At 33.3% G+C, this 18,022-nt stretch overlaps 2 protein-coding genes across 2 annotated transcripts; both read right to left on the bottom strand.

The window, feature by feature from the left end:
* Positions 1–195: 195 nt before the first annotated feature.
* Positions 196–2,932, bottom strand: LOC123917190. Its single transcript, XM_045968850.1, has 8 exons — positions 2,754–2,932; positions 1,765–1,945; positions 1,535–1,672; positions 1,291–1,369; positions 1,072–1,140; positions 893–968; positions 683–739; positions 196–549 (listed from the first exon to the last, which is right to left on the bottom strand). Exons 2-8 carry the CDS (start codon positions 1,936–1,938, stop codon positions 465–467), a joined length of 678 nt encoding a protein of 225 aa, XP_045824806.1. The 5' UTR covers positions 1,939–1,945; positions 2,754–2,932; the 3' UTR covers positions 196–464.
* Positions 2,933–6,562: 3,630 nt separating this feature from the next.
* Positions 6,563–12,899, bottom strand: LOC123917189 (glutamyl-tRNA(Gln) amidotransferase subunit A, chloroplastic/mitochondrial). The gene is made up of 10 exons (XM_045968848.1): positions 12,347–12,899; positions 10,590–10,901; positions 10,223–10,402; positions 10,007–10,101; positions 9,800–9,875; positions 9,583–9,660; positions 9,160–9,253; positions 9,031–9,080; positions 8,277–8,390; positions 6,563–7,154 (listed from the first exon to the last, which is right to left on the bottom strand). The coding sequence occupies exons 1-10, from the start codon at positions 12,881–12,883 to the stop codon at positions 7,065–7,067; spliced, it is 1,626 nt and encodes a 541-aa protein (XP_045824804.1). The 5' UTR covers positions 12,884–12,899; the 3' UTR covers positions 6,563–7,064.
* Between the last annotated feature and the right edge of the window lie 5,123 nt (positions 12,900–18,022).

Raw genomic sequence — 18,022 nt, 5'->3', positions numbered from 1 at the left:
AGAGGGTATTCTTGGTATTTTAAAAAGTTCATACCAAACTCATATCCTCTTTATATTATGTATAGATGTATAGATATATAGTATACAGATTATGTATAGATATGATGTGACTTTATAGTGTTGCCAATTAGCCAAGGGTATTCTTGGTATTTTAAAAAGTCCATACCAAACTCATGAAGTTAAAACTAGTAAACATTTTGCTTAAAATAGTACTAATTTATACCAGAAGCACACTAAAAATAAGTACGCATTTTCAACTATGGAAATCAACAGATTACAAACAACTATGGATAATTTCATTCTATCTACGCAGCAAATACAATAGTACATAAAATTCAAGCAAATTTTAGAAGCAAACAATGATAATACAATTTTTATTAGCATCAAGATAAATGAAATGATGCTATGATCACAATTTAAACCAAATAATGATACATAGCATTGCTATTTTACACAGTCTGCCTCTAAAATAACCTTTTTGAAGATTTGGGATCTTTGGAACTTGAACCAATTCTAGACATACTTCCACTCCTCGCGAAGCTTGATGAACTGCAGAACATGGAGCAACAACGTGAGATGAGCCGAGGAAAACAGAAAGAAAATAGAAAAACCCCAGAAACAATGTTATGATAAAAGCAAATATCAAGAAATCGTTTCTACCACGCAACGATATTATATGTACCTAGCAGTTCTATGGATAGAATTTTTGTTAATTGCTGCAATATTTTTTACCTCGCGACTGCAAGAAATTTAGAAAGTTAGTACAAATCGATAAAATTTTATCAACATCCAATAGAGTTTGAGTACATAAGTTCAAGATGCTTCATGGTAAAGTGGTTTGTGAAATACTTTAGAAGCATCAAATCGAATAATCATAAAAGTGAAAGGTTACCACTTAAGAAACTCAATCTTTGATTTCTTCATTATGTTGCTCTTCACATTTGACACATTGTATCCAGGTCCATTATCTACAAAAGATACTTCAATGGTGAAGAAGCAACTAAAAACTGAAAGCTCCAACTTGAGTGAAGTAGCGGGAAACAAATATTAAGAAATAAAAAAAAATATTACCTCCCCAAAATCTTCTTTTACTTGAAGGTGGAGTTTTGGTGCATATCTTTACTTGCCGGCTCTGTTTTTCTGCATAGTCACAGTAGTTCGTAAATATTTGTAACTAAGCAAAGTAGTAAACGGCAAGAAATATAACTATGCATGAGTTGCCACATTGATTTATACATTTATAGGCTAGTTCATAGAAGAAATTAAAAAAAACACGGAGCTAGTTCATACTTGCATCTGCCTCCTTGTACTTTCGCTTGATTTTATCAACTAATTCCTTCTCAGCCTGAGCTATATCCTTTACTTTAGCCTGTGTATAGAATTTGAAGAAGGTTAGAGGAAAAACACTGCAAAATCAATCCACACTGATAGTATCTGGTGTGAAAGAAAGAACAGTTACATTTAATTAATACTTCTATTAGTTCTAAAACATAACTGAGCCTGAAAAGAAGAAACAAAACAGGTAAACAAATACCTCATACAATTGCAACCATCTGAATGATACTCTTTTTTTTGACATATTCTTAATTGCTTCATTTGTGCAATCTATACCAAACTGCTTTTCAAAGAACTTTTTCCACAATTTATCGGTTACAGGGCTCAAGTCAGTCCCCTGCAAAATCACATCAAGCAAATTATACAATCATTTTAGTCTTGTTCTAACTCTATTAACAGTTAACAAAAACGACCAAAATCCCGTCTTACTTTGCTGGCCTTCTCCACGCGCATCAACTGATCAAGTGTGCAGTGCGGCAAGATTCGCTCAAGCAGATGATGATCAACAGGACCAACATTTCCAAGGTACCTTACTTTATCTATAGCTTTCTGAACACAAAGATCAACCAGAGATGGCGCAGACGTTTGATCCCTTCTAATCATAACAACACTGATGACAACAATTCATAAAGTAAATAACTGACCAATAATACTAACTAAAACCAAAACATATATTAATCTTCCAATTTACTATTTCTCACTAAGCTAAGCCTGAAAGAATCAAACCATCATTGATACCAAAATGCTACCGTAACGGTCAAGGTTTTAAATCATGGCCGCAATGAGTCATGCTACGATTCGTGACATTGCAAAAAGTTGTGGTTAAATATTGCGATTGCGTCTTTAATTGTGGAAGCTGACCATTCTCTAAAACCTTGTCAATTGATAGTTAAAATCAAGTCATAAACCAACTGATTGGACTCAAGTGATTAATGAGCTCCCCCTAGGACGAATTGTTCGGGATAACCCGAATTCGGTTCCTGGTAGACCAATATTTGGCCGGACTTTGATTATCTCGTGGCCGAACTCCAAATTACCAGGTGCTCAACACAGAAACATAAAAACACCTAAGTTAATACTCATATGCAGTAAACACAATCAATTTGGTTCAAACAATTCAGTAAAGCAAAAAATTGAAAATTGAATTTCTTACATTTAATAATTCATAACATAACAGAAGATCAATAAGGTTCTGCTGATTGCAGAAATTTATCAGGAAATATTAAAAAATATTTCTATTAAATCCCCAATTAAAACTTAAATCAATCAAATGGATCATCACAAAAAACCTAAAAAATTACAAATTTAATTAAAAATTTGAAATTAAAAAACAAATGATCAAGGGTTATTCAAATGATGAAAACATATGAGCTAAATTAAATTGGAGAAAGATAGAAGGGAATTTAGGAAGTACTTACAGATTAGGTCAAATCGAAAATAGATCTGAGAGAAGGGACAGAAACGTCGGTGAATTGAAGAGAATTGATAGATAAAGAGTGTGTTTTTGTTTTCCTATGGTTGCAAAGAGAAAAACGATTAGGTCGCGTGAATTCACGCGCGTTGTTCTTTTTAGAGCTGTTTACCCTAACATGCGCTTAAGGTGCTTTTTTAGAGATGTTTTAAAAATAAAATTGCTTATTTTGACTAATATATATTAGTTTTTTTTTTTTTTGTTATATGTAGTTTATAAATTATTTTTGTTATAATAAAAAAAAAATTTAACAATAATAATTATTTATATATATATATATATACGTAGGATAATTACACTTGAATGGAAGGCAAACGGACAACAAGTTGCGCCGCTAACCCTTTTTGAATGGCAAAACCAATCCTTTTAAATACTACATCTAGAGACCTCGGAGACACCACATTGCTATGCATGACTCTTTGAACTCTTTTCAAAATATTCACAGCATCTGGTGCTAGAAAGCCAAACGTGTCAAAAAATAAATTTTGGGTTTGATTTATTTATGAAAATAGATTATGCAAAAAATAAATTTTTGTGCTAAGTTATAAATTTTTACCGATAAAAATTATATTTTTATAAGTTGTTTTTATCATAAATTATCTTCAAAAGCTTATAATAATAAATAAAAGCTTATTTATTTGCATAAGTTGTGTCACATAAGTTCAAAAATAACTTAATTCAAACGGGCCGATAGTTTACAAATATTTTTAAAATTATTTTTAAAATTTTCTAAACTATTTTCTTAAAAAATTATTATTAAACTTTTAAAAAAAAAATTAAGTTTACTGATTTTTATTACATTTTTATATAAAATATTTATTTTATAAAATATTTTTCTAATTTTAAAAAATCTTTTTTATATATATTTTTATTTTAAAAACATTGTTTATTTAAAGATTTATTTTTTAATTTTAAAATGTCAGAGTAAAAAATAAAGTCAACTGGGACCGATGCCAACAATTACTACACTAATCTTTCCTTCAACCAAAACTAAGAGCTATGGTGAAAATAGAAAATATCTCAGATTTCAAAGGACTTGTGTCTCTTGCTAATATTAGAATTTGAGCTCTGAGGAGAAGAAATTGCAGCTGATTCATCTATTGTTGTTGTTTCATCACTTTTGAAGCTCAAGCATTTAGAATTGAATACTCCAACAAGGCTTTCAAGTACAAATCTAAGACAATTCCATCCAAGACAATTTTTCAGTAGTTCAAGACACTTCAAAATTTTGTCCTGCAAAATGTACATTCCATAAGTGAATAAATGGAGTAATTATTAGTTAATAGTTGTACAATGTCAAGATGCTATTAAGCTATGAATCAATGATTCCGAATTAACAATAGACATGAAACTAACGATTCACAGTTGTAAAAGCAGCACACAATTTCACACAATTTTTGGTCACGTTCATTGATCTTAAATCATTAAATCATATAGTTCATATCACGAATTAACAAAAACAACTAAAAATACTTTCATCCATCAATTTTAGATTCTCCGTCAACGCAGTTACTGTGTATAATCCAATTCTGGAACTACCATTAAAACATAGATGCCAGAAATAATTTAAGAAAATTAAATAATTTATTGTAACTTTACGTGTTTGTTTAGTGTTACGTCCGACACCAAATAAGTCTTTAATTTTATGTGCCACTGCTTGTTAAAATATATTGATTCTCCCAGGGAACACCAACAAAAACTAAAGCATGTTTGAACTCCCCATAAATTTTCCAACATGTGTGTACGATGCCTGAGACTAACAAAATAGTAGGTGACATCTTTACCCCTTTTTCATTTGAAACTTTTGGTTTTCTAGCACCAGAGACTATAACTATTTTGAAAAGAGATCAAACAGTCATGCATAATAATGTTGTGTCTCCTAGTGTTAAGAAGTCTCACATCGGTTGTGAGATGACTTTGACAAGTGTTTATAAGCAAGTGGCAATCCTCACCTTACAAGCCGGTTTTGTAAGGATGAGTTAGGTCAAATACTCATTTCTAAGACCTAGATCTCAGGATGTAGTGTTTAAAAGGGTTGGTTTTGCCATCCAAAAAGGGTTGGTTTTCATACTTGTTGTGCTCATGTCTTAAATTTGATCGTGAAGGACGGTCTAAAGGACATTGATAATTCAGTTTTGAGGATTCGCGGTGCAGTGAATTACATTCAATCTTCCGGTCCTAGGTATGAAAAATTCAAGGCTTGTATTGATCCACAAAAAGTTGAATATAAGGGTTTTGTCAACTTAGATGTTGACACAAGATGGAATTCTACTTATTTAATGCTTGAGTCTGCTCTGAAACATATGTCAACATTTGCAAAGTTAGAGATGCATAATCGTGCCTATGTCAGGGAGTTACAAAATGGGAAAGGTCTCCCTTTGCTTGAGGATTTGGAATATGCGCATCTCTGGTTCCTCCTATGCAACTAGCAATATGTACATGTTTGAGGTATTTGGGATTGGAAAGAAAATAAGGGAAATGTGTGATCATCCAGATTTGTGTCTAAAATTGATGGCTAAAAGTATGAAGATAAAGTATGATAAGTATTGGGGGGAACCCAACAGCCTAAACTTGTTGCTTTTGATTGCTCTTATATTAGATCCTAGGCACAAAATGAAGCTTATCAATTGGTATGCCGAGCATTTCTTTGGTAGCGATGAGGCGAAAAGTTTCAAAGAAAATGTAAATTCAAGTTTGAATTCACTTTTCAACGAGTATAATGGCCAAGTGGGAAAGTCTCATGCTAGCTCACAAGAATACCAACCTCATGAAGGTGGTAAAGCTGATCCGTATGGCTTTAAGCCATTCTACAAGTCAAGTGGACGCAACAAAGCTGATTCTTAAGTAACAAAGTACTTGGATGAAATAATAGAGGAAGAAGGGGATTTAGATGTTCTAATTTGGTGGAAAGATAATTGCACCCGATATCCAGTCCTTGCAAAAATTGCAAGGAAGTGTTGGCTATACCGGTCTCTACGGTTGCCTCGGAATCTGCCAAGAATCCAATCCATGATTCCTAAATATTAAGCATGATTTTAACACTTTACATTCAACAACTAGGATTATATCTAGGATTGGAACTTGAGAAGAACTTAGAAATTGTTATATATAGGGATCCTCATGGATCGTCTAGGATTTTTCCTGGATGGGATATGATGGTAAGGCAAATAACTTACAATTATGTTACGTTGATCTATCATGTTGATGGTCGAGGTTGCACCATCTGATTTGTTATTAGCTTTTGGCTAATAGGATTCTCATATATTATTAGGAATCCAATTATTTGATTGTAAGCCGACACAGATTGGCGTACATTATTTTTGGTCATACGCAGTAGGCCGCTGCAGATTGACGTACATGATTTAAAAATTATTCTTGTCATAAATAATTAAATATAAAAACTCAATATACACGAATCCTCGACAACAATATTATCTACAGCTGTCTCTCCTAGCATAACAACCGAAGTTTGATAAATCCGACAGCTTTGATTAGATGAAGATTAATAAACAAAATAGTGGTTCTCAATTTTATATAATGTGCATTATACTCATTTTTTTCCAAGCATTTCTTCATTTCCTCCTTTTCGACTTGTTCTTCCTTGCTTGAATTGCACAACTAAACATTCCAATTTCTTGTCCTGTTCTCAAATTCAATTAATTTGAATCATTTCAATTCATGTCATCTAAAACTGTTTAAAGCCATTCATTTCAATCATAAGCAAATAGGGTTTAAAGACAATTACTTGCTAGAAACTTGAAGAAAGTCGCGCATTATTATCCAAAAGTTTTATAACTTAATAATGAATTAAGAAATCCTCAACAGTAACTTACAAGGCCAACTTGTTTGTTATGTTTGAAATACCAATTGCTCATTTACACTTGATCAATCTATAGCTGATTTTACACACTACATAAAACAAATTAATTAACTATTGGTACAAATGCTAACCAATGGTTGCCGATCCAAAAAAAAACAAACAACTAGAAAAGGTTGCTGACTTATTGTGAACATTCTCAATTTCAAAGAGCGAAAAGTTCAAGCTCGCTCAATCCAGATTCAATCATGTGTGACTAAATATTTTAAGTCTTGCCTGTAATGTCAAAACCATAATTTCCTTCTAGTTATTAAAATGAATCCCACTTGTAATACTGAACAGCCTAAACATACCTGCTTCGGCCAAAGGCCCACAACATTGTCACGAAAATGATGAAAATATTTATGGATCACCAAGATGTAGAATGACCGTTTACACTCGCTATTCAACGCTATCAGCTACAAGTGGTGGAACAAATCTGCAATTCTCAAGAGTTTGCTCAAAGATATGTCCTACTCTCAACAACTCTCCCTGCAAATAAATTCCAAGCCAAAGGATATGATTCTATTGTTTAATGTCAAAAACATACTCATGCACATTGTCTCTTGTAGAACTCAAGCAAATACATGCCACATTATTTTAGGTTAAAGTATATAGCAACAAATATTTACCCATGAAAGATCAAATTTATTAGATATGAAAGACCAAAAAAAGTAGTAATGTCATATGGTAAGTTTCAATCTTAGAAGCAAAGAAACCTCAACTAACGGATTTCTTAAAAATGTTGGATATATATTGTTTACTATTACTACGTTCAAGGTGTAACAACATGTAAGATCAAGAAACATGTAATTTTTCTATAAACAAGAAAGTTTAGCAAATAGGACACAAAAGTACACTTGACCACACAGGTAGTTCAGTAAGTTTAAACTTGCAAAATGCAGCCAACACAATTTTTTTTTTTTTATAAGTACAAATCATATATTGCCATTAATTTTTTAAGAAAATTTGAATTTCATCAATACAGTTTCCTCTCTTCAATTGCCATTTGAATTTTCTTAGTCTTTCAGTTAAATATTTGTCATTATGAAGCACCAGTTTTAGGAGTCAGTAGTATCAGAAAGATGAGGAATTTCAATCAAGATGTTAGGTGTCTGTTAGTAATTGCTGGTAAGAGAAAGAGTTAGTTGGGCTGGAATAATTAGAAGAAATATGGCATGTTGCCTATAAATAAGAGGAACTGAGAGGGAGAGAGAGGCATCTGGTCATTTGAGTAAAAAGGTTGAGACCTTTGGTTAGGAGGAACAAAACATCAAAGTTCTGCAACATCTTTCGGTAATTGAGGGAGATTTTAACTGTTTCTTTGTTTTTAACAATAACAGAGTTTCTATCACAAAAGTTGGAGAATAACATCCATGCTCAATCAAATGCAGAATTTAGGAACAAAAACCTTTGAACCATTCCCCGAGAGAGGAGACAGAAACTACAATCAAAGCATAAGACCGTGGTAATTTGTATTTCATTCCTCTCATTATTTGTCGTCTAATGTAATGCAAGTGTCTTAAGGAAGACTAGAGAACAAACAAACTAGAGGATGCATAGAGAAGCCCTATCAACACGAAGTTCAATGCAGTATGTAAGAAAACTCAATACCTCATCAAATGCTGCACCAATCATTTGCAGGCCAACAGGAAGGCCTGCAGGTTCACTGTCAACAAACCCACATGGTAAAACCAAGGCAGGAAGTCCAGCTAGGTTGACATTTACCTACGAAACCACCAATAAAGAAGGGCAAATATTATATCTGGCATGTTGATGTAACTGAAGTAGCTAGCAATGAAACTATAGACAATGCACAAATATCAAATTCTAAATGACTGAGTGCATAACTAGTTATGCAACTTGTTGAAAATATATTAAGATCTTTTTATATTTAATTTATTGTGTATAGGTATATCACATCATATCACATCATGTAAATAGAAAACTGACTCCGTTGTTGTGTAGTTGAGACCACGGTTTCACAATATCATGCCACTGTTTTCTCTAATTCAACACATTTTATGCTAAATGATGCCTTAATTAGACCGGAATATTTATTTACGAAGTAACTAGAACATAATACTATATACATTTGACTATACTTGTTGAGGTACTAATACAATACGACAACCCTGCATTTAATAATTAATGAAGATAATTCATGGATAGTTTAGATTCAATATCTATTATCTAAGACATAAACCAGAAGTTATAAGGCAACTCATGTTTGAATCAGGCTTAAGTTTAATGGAGTTGAAGTTCAATAGCACAAGTCCAATCCTCGACTTAACACTATTTGTCTAGTTCACATATAATCAGAAGTATGAGACACAAAATTGGCTAATAAGAAGAATGAAATACTCACAGTCATGATGTCGCCAGCATACATAGCCAAAGGATCATTTTTCTTTTCACCTGCAAATGTCAAAGACAATGAAACAATTACTACTACATGCAATAATGCAAAAGGAAAGATAGATATGCAGATGCTTACCAATTTTATAAGCAACTGAAGGAGCTGCAGGGGAAATCAAGATATCATATTGATCCAATGCCTCCTTAAAGCTATTCCTTATAATGGTTCTTACCTGTAACATACAACACATATAAAACGTCTTGTAGATCCCAAACCACTAAACAAAAAATGAAATTCAGATCATTGATAAGATAACCTAGGAAAAGAAGCAAGAGTTTAACTAACAATATCTATGTAACGTTATATTCTAAAAGACACATAAAGAACAAGAGTGGATGTATATTGTGTATGGATGAAATCTTGAAACTTTATAAATTTCTCTAAGCAATTTGTATTTATCCGAGTCCAGTGATACTGAATTCATCGTCATTGGGTGAAGTGTGAAGACTTGAGAGGTAGATCAGACTCACCAAGAAATACATAAAATAAAGTTAGCAGTACCTGCTGTGCACGCTTGTAATATGCATCATAGTAACCAGCTGAAAGGGCATATGTCCCCATCAAAATTCTCATTTTCACCTGAAATGTATTAAACATAGAAAACCAACTCAAAATAGCAATACATATAAAACTGGACCATTTCTTTTATATAGGTATATGTGGCTATCAAAACTCTTGTAGCAAAATTTGAAATTAAAAAGGATTGAAAGATGTGTACCTCAGAACCTAACCCTTTGGCACGGGAATCTCCATAGAGAGAGTCTAGCTCATCAGCATGAACTTGGTTTCCATATCTAGATATAGAGAAGATGGATCGAAAAGCAAAATGGTTTATGAATTAAAATAAAGAACACATAGTAAAACACTGTTCAGTTGTGTGTGTATTGGGACGGAGAGAAGGGTACATAGGGAGTCAGCCACTGACCTGATACCGTCATAGCGAGACAAGTTGGAAGATGATTCAGACAAAGCAAGGACATAGTACGCTGGCAACCCAAGCGAAAAGGATGGCAGTGACACCTGTAAGTTAATGGACAAATGAAAAGGATTAACTGAGGAATAAATTTTAATAATATAAGCATATAGAGAAACTTTAGAAAAATCATTCAGATTAGAGTCAGAGAAAAATGAAGTGCAGGACCTCGTTCACAGAGCATCCCAATTCCTCAAAATGTGAAGCAGCAGCACGAATTGCAGAAACTACTCCAGCATCAACACCATCTTCAATAGTTTCACGGATCAAACCAACTCTCAGTCCTTTCAAGGGCTTACTTTCCAGAGAACTTGCAGAGTCAAAATGAGATAGAAAGTTGGGCACCTCCTGAAAAATTACATTATTGTTGAAAATAAACTGGCTTAATAACAGGAAAAAAAAAATAGCAATAACTTCAGCAATTAACCATCATATTGAACAGAGACTGTACCAAATATTGTCAACAGCCATTTGCTAATAATGACAAATTAGAAAGCTTACAACATTTGTACCAAACATGGTGAAGAACTCTTACTTGCTTACTTGAGGTGGCATCAAATCTATCATGACCAGCAATTGCATGGAGGAGAATCCCAGTATCAGCAACTGACGAACCAAAGCAGCCAATCGCATCAAGTGATGATGCATACGCCATAAGTCCAAACCTTGAGACACGCCCATATGTTGGCTTCAAACCAACGACACCACAAAAAGATGCTGGCTGCCTCACACTTCCGCCAGTATCACTTCCCAACGATACAACACACTGCCTGGCAGAAACTGCAGCTGCTGAGCCTCCCGACGATCCTCCTGGCACCCTAGAAACATCCCACGGGTTGGCAGTCACCTATTGAATGAACATATGCATCACCTGAGTAAACATATCCTAGTTATAAATGGGCGATACAAGTAATAAAGCTAGAAACCAAACTCTATAAAAGCTAAGCCAACCCGCCAACAGATGTAGAACAAACAACACAACCCCACTTTTTGTAAGGATTTTAATAAAAAAATACAAACTTAGCGATGCATCCATCAGGTAATTCATCGACAATTATCAAATGACCCAGATCCTCTACAACCTCTCTCTAAATCTAACGGTCCCTAAAGCTGCTGCACCATAAAGCAACTGTAGGAGATCCAATTTGCAATTTTCATTCTTCTAATTTTCTATCCCAAACAAATGCTGAACTCCTACTCCCAAAACTTAATTCAATTGCTAAACACAAGATATCTGAAACAATCAATACACCTTACAAGCGGTGATAACAAAATAAGCACTGTAGATTGCAAACAATGGCTTCGTTTCACTGTTCAATCCCAATCTTCGCGTTTCCTTCCATTCCCTTTTCTCTCGTTTTGTTTTATTCGATTTAATGATTGTAAGCTTTTGTAGCACCTATAGTCTTAAAGTTCTGTTTTAATGGAACATTAAATCAATGATTAATGAGGTGTTTTGAGGCCAGAAGTTGGTTCTTTTTGTTTGTTAATCTAAAGGAGCATACATTAGAATAAGTATTATATCTATAAATTCAGTCTTTTTATGGTATCACATTTGGGTTGATTCCTTTATGTTTACTACAAGTGGTTGGGAATTAAACCCAAATATTATATTCTATAATATAGTGATCTAGACTTTGAACTCACACTACTAACCTTTGTAAGGACCATTATTCTTTAAACACGACTGAGTAACGTACAAATAGCATAATCTTTCCAGGTGTAGCTCATGTTATGAACTTGAGCCTGAACAAAGTTATAGTAGTACAAGAACTGCTACTTGAAGTCTTACAAAGAGTCTATCACAATATCGCTTTGAATTTGGTCAACTGATAGTTCATAGACTGCTTCGGACAGGCTGCTATATCCAGTTTTCATTCATCAATTTTGTTATAAATGTTCAAAATATGCAAAGTTTTTGTTTGACCTATTTCTTGTGGTTTTTTTCATTAGATATTTTATTTAAGATTAACTTTGTGTTTCGCACGGGCTACATCCTATTTAATCACATAATAATAATGTCACCACTCACACCTTCTCACACTCCTTACTAATAACTAAGATAGTAAGATCATAATCTCAGCATTCAACATATGTGAGACGAAACATTTTTACCGCTCAACACATGCCACATCAACCAAACATCATGATTCCTCAGCAACACTAACCCCACAATAATGTATCTAAGAATCTCCCAAATTCAAAACATGAACAATAAAATATACTATATCTCAAAAACCAAATTCAAAATAGGGTACATGAATAAAAAAAAAAAGTAACTTCAAATTGAACCTGAAATGCAGAAGCTTCAGTGGTGCTACCCATACCAAACTCATCCATATTAGTTTTCCCAACAACAATGCCACCCAACTCCTTCAATTTCTTCACAGCAGTAGCATCAAACGGTGGCCGGTAATTCTGGAGAATACGAGAACCACCGGTAGACGGCATATCAGCAGTACAAATATTATCCTTGACGGCAACAAGAACACCGGCAAGAGGACCAACATCTTTTCCGGCAGCAATTCTGCGGTCGAGGTCATTTGCTTGGGAGATGATTGTTTGGTCGTCGGGGATGTGGAGGAAGGAACGGAGATGTGGTTCAGTGAGACGGAGGCGCGTGAGATAGGAACGTGCTAGGTCGACGGCGGAGAGATTACGGGTGAGGAGAGAGTGGCGGATGGAGAGGATTTGGGATTGGGGTGGGGAGGTGGTTGGGGATTGAGTGGTGGTGAGTGTGGATTGTGAGTTTGAAGCGAGAGTGGTTATGGTGGATGGGAGAGTGAAGCGAGAGAGGGAGGAACGAGGGGTTTGAAGTGTGGATAGCATTTTTGATCCTAATGTCAGTAGTGTCAATGTGAGAAATCAAATTAGATATATACTTGGAAGCACCTACACTTCTCGGATTAGGCGTGTCCGTGTTCGTGTTTGACACTGACATTTATGATTACACTAAATTATGATATTTTTCCAAATTTTTATCGGTGTCGACGTGTTAGTGTCCGTGTCGTGTCCCGTGTCCGTGTCTGTGTCGGTGCTTCATAGGATATATATATATATATATATATATATATATATATATATAAGAATAGGGGTTTGTCTTTGTAAATTAGCAACGTGCACCTTTTCATTTTCGACAACAAACACCCTTGCCACTGCTCAAACCAATTTTAAATAGAAAGATAGTTATGTCAATTCCATTTATTTAATTAAAAAATAAAATAAAATAAACCAGATCAACCCTCCTGCTCTATGTTACACCCCCATCTCCCTCTTCACTCGGTTACGAAGAGATGCAGTAAACAGAATTTGTAACTTTGTAAATGGCAACCAAAACAAATGGAACTCACCCTGCTTTTCGAAGGAGTAGTTCTTTCTTTCTTTGATACTGAATTGATGTTTCTATGGTGTATTACGAGTTTGATTCAAATCAGAGGAGAAAAAATTAACCTTTTGGTTTAGTGATTCTGAGAAATTAATTACTAGTATATTTTAATTGAAACAAAACGTGTCCTATTTTTATTTGTTGTGCCCAATTTTGATGTGTTGTATTTGGGCCTAGAGAAGAGTTTCTCTGCTTTAAAATTCGATAATTTTGGTTCTCCTATCATAATTTTAACTATAAATTGGCAATATGATATGTTTAAAATGACGTGGTATATGATCTGATTATAAGAAAATATCAACATCGATGAAATTGTAAGAAAAATTCTTTATAAAGTTAATTTAAAACACATTGTATAACTATATTTTAGACAAAATATGTGTTAACGGGACCAATACTGTCGAATTTTAAAACTGGGGGACCAATTCTGCAAAATGGTAAAAATAGGGGACTAAAACCGCAATTAAACCAATATCAAAATTGTTAGGTATGATATTGTGATTAGAGTTTAAATTATTATCATTTTGTATCTACCAAAAAAATTGATTTTACTACACTAAATTCAAATCTAAAATTTCATAGTGTTTTTTTTTTTTACAATATTGGTAATGAGAATCGAACTTAGGGCCTCATGCATATTGTTTAAATCCCTTACCACTAGACCAAACATAGTGTCTTAAAATTTCATGGTGTTATATGGTGTAATATGTTTGAGACTCTAGTTTGATTGTTGTGTTTTTGGTAAAAATATAAAGCTTAAACAATCAATTCGTCCCTGTAAGTTTGTAAATTTTTTGTTTTCGTTCCTATATATATTTTTTTGTTTTAAATAGTCCCCAAATGTGCAAATCCATTTGGTTTTAGTCCCTAATGTTATGTGCCGTTACAAAAATGATGACGTGACAAATAGAGACTGACGTGACAATGTGTAACGTGGCAAACGAGGATGGTGTTTAAACGATGATGCTCAGTCATCCACTTAGAGGGACCAAATCCAAAAATAAAATTGCACAGAGGGATCAAAACCAAAAAACCGAAATTAAACCCAAAAACATATTTTTCTTCTTTTTTCTATAAACTCAGAAATTGACTCATGTAATATCCCAACTTTAATTAATAAAAGAATATTAATTAGAGATAACTATTAGAGTGTGTTTGGATGGAGGAATTTTTTGAGGTAGAGTAATGTTTTGAAGGAATTTAAATGATTTGAGGTGAATTTCATTGTTTGGATGAAAATTTGAAGAATTTTCAAAATAATGGAACTTTATTAAGTATTTTGTTCAAGTTAAGGGTTTTTGAATCAGTGTTGTCTATAATTGGGTGCATGGTCTCATTTACTTCAAGCAACATCTTTTACAATGGTGCTTTGTCTTGATAGGTTACCGGAAAAGAAATCAAAATCGATAATATGTACGATGACTATGAAACTGAGATTCTAGATGCTGTTGACGAGTCTCCAACCTCAACTGTGGAGATTAAGATTTCAGATAGGTTAAAAAACATAGAATATGCTAAAATTGATGCTTTCATTGGGAACGTCAATGACAACCTCATGAGGATGGCTGTGAAGATTGTGAATGAAAGGATTGGGATCTATGCTAAAGGTACGGCCAAGGCATATCTGTTAGGTCTGAAGAACAGGATTCAGGATATATTCTTAATTGAGAAAACCCTTTACTTGTTTACATATGTGTTATCCAACTACAGTCTATATTGTATAAGTGGTGTAGTGTTGTCTTGTGTATATAGTGTTGTGGTAATGTCCTTTATTTTGTTAGGAGTCTATATTGTATAAGTAGTGTAGTGTTGTCTTGTGTATATAGTGTTGTGGCTTGTGTTGCGTGGGCCTTAAGTAATGCCTAGCGCGCGTGTCTCAAGGCCTTGCGTGCGTGCTTGGCTTGTGTGTATGTGCATTGTAGTGTTGCCTGGCCTATATAAGGCTTGTACTGTTGTCCATAATGAATGAGAAACACGTTTTGCTCCAACAAAAAACTAATTGATTAAGTTCGTTTGATATGTAAGTTTTTTAATGATGGGCTTTTGTTTGCTTTATTCATTTGTTGCATCTTGTAATTGTGGAGTTTTCTAGTATTGTCTGTTCCAGATATTCTGGTGTTCTTCAAATGTTTTCAACTATTATTACTGCTTCAGAATTACAGTATTATTATTTTTCTTTAAGAAATAGTTCTTCCCCATAACATGTCATTAAACTAATATTCACCATTACCCTTCATTGACTACACACTTCACTATGTACCTTCAAAAACGGATTTTGTTACTTTAAGTAGAGAATAAATTAATGAACAATTGTTATTGCATCCAAGATTAGAAATATCTTTATTTGTGTATATGATATAGACAATTTATATTTATTTGTTTTTTCGTTATTTTTTTTTAGAAAACGGAAGTCTACTTCTACGACTTTTTTATTGTTGTAAATTAAAGTCAATGAAAATTAAACCTAAAACATCATTTTTATTTGTTTTTTCTTTGTTTTGTAGAAACACGAAAGTGTTGTACGACTTTTTTCTTTTACACATTAGAGTCTAATTTTACGACTTTAGTTGTTTTAAATACAAAATTGTTGGAAAATCAGCTCAAATTTGTAAATAATTACAAATAGGTGGAAATTTAAGGGGTATATTTCAAGTAGATGAATATAAATATATACTAGCCCCTAAACTTTTATTAATACATTAATTTAGTCTCGATTCTTTTAAAAACATGAGATAAAATGATGGTTTAGGGACCAAATTAATGGATTGTTAATAGTTTAAAGACTATTTAGTATATCTCTATAGTTTAAGGACAAAGAGGTTGATAGTTCAGGAAATTTGAAGGTTTATTCAGATGGATATAGAGAAGTGTAGGTGATCCTTTGACACGTGAGATGTTGTTGTTATCATTCCATGTAAAAGTATCGTGAAGTGATACAAAATTTGGAATTGAGATGACATTATTGTAATCTTATTTGAGATAATGAACATTATGTTGAATTGTTTTTGCGTGTGTATGCAAGAGGTGTATATATGAAGAAAATAAAATACAGAAGTATATATGAAGAAAATTGAGACCAAGGAAATAATTAAAGCTGATGGTGTTACTTGTTTAAAGTTATAACTGGTGGAATTTATAGTTTTTTCAAAAAATAAATAAAAAATTCTATTTGATTATTTAAAATTCATTTATTTTGTAAATAATTATAAATGTAACATCAGTTAAAATTTATTTACATTTTGTAATCTAATATATATTCATTGTCACATGACAAACATGATGCTAAAATTCATATTTAATATATGAAGAATGAGGGAGAATGAATTCTTCTGGAAAAGATATTAGTAGTATCATGCATGTAACAAGTGTTCTTGTTGATGATTGACATGTATGATCCTAGTAGTCATATTTAATATATGAGAAGTAAAGAACGTCAATTGTGTATGATTTGTTCACATCTCGTGTTTCTGATGCAACTCCAGCGTTATGGAGGGACAAACTTAATCGAACATAGGGCTGGTAAAATCTCAAATTCAAACAACTAACAAACCAAAAAATACATGAGAAGAGAAGTGAAGATGATGGAGACAGAGGTTATAAAATATATGAGAGTCGGTAGTGGGTTTGTTTACCTACCCACACCAACTCAGCACTACTCCACTGCTTCACATTGTTTTTTTTTTAATATGGGTCAATAATTAGCGGCTATACCGATTTATGAAACATTAACCAGTTCCGAATTTCGATATCAATACATAGCGGCTATACGATTTATGAGAAAAATGGCGCTATTTTGAGCATAGCGAAGTCAAGATGCCATACCGACTTTCGTATCGGATAGTCAAAATTTCGATACGCAATACCGGTATATCAGATATTTAACAACACTGCTTCAAGCAGCATCTTTCTCAACTCTATTGGCGGCTTGCTGCCCTGATTGAAGTCTATTGGCTTGACACACAAATATCATTTTGTCTATTCAGTTTTCTTTATAGATGGTGCTGTCTTGATTTTTTAGCTACATTTTGCTTGTTGGTTTTTTTGGTAGGTGGCATGTGGGTAATGATTATAATTAAATGCCTAATGTGTGAATTGTGGTGTCTTTATAATTATAGGTTACAGAACTACAAACAATCACAATCAGTAATATGTTAAACTTTGAAAGTAATATTCTGGATGTTGTGGACAACTTTCCAACCTCAAATGTGAAAATTAAGATTGGAGCAAAAGATAAAAGACCTAGAATATGATACTATTAAAGCTTTCATTGATGACATCAACAACAACTTACAAAGGACTGCTGTGGAGCTTGTGGATAAAATAAAAGGGTCGGGAAGGATGCTAAGGGTCAGCACAAGGCATTATTGCAAACTTTTTGGACTGCAGAAAAGGTTTCTCAGGAAAAGCAAGCTATGCGGTCTGGTGAAAGGATATTTTCCTAGACGAGAAAATTGTGGAGTCTTTTGGTATTGTCTGTTCCAAATATTCTGGTGTTCTTCAAATGTTTTCAACTATTATTACTGTTTCAGAATTACAGTATTACTTTTTTCTTTAAGAAATAGTTCTTCCCCATGACATGTCAT

The sequence above is a fragment of the Trifolium pratense genome, linkage group LG3 (genome assembly GCF_020283565.1).
Source record: "Trifolium pratense cultivar HEN17-A07 linkage group LG3, ARS_RC_1.1, whole genome shotgun sequence".
NCBI lineage: Eukaryota > Viridiplantae > Streptophyta > Magnoliopsida > Fabales > Fabaceae > Trifolium > Trifolium pratense.
Note: the sequence above shows the minus strand (reverse complement) of the source record. Positions and strands in the feature narration are given on the sequence as shown.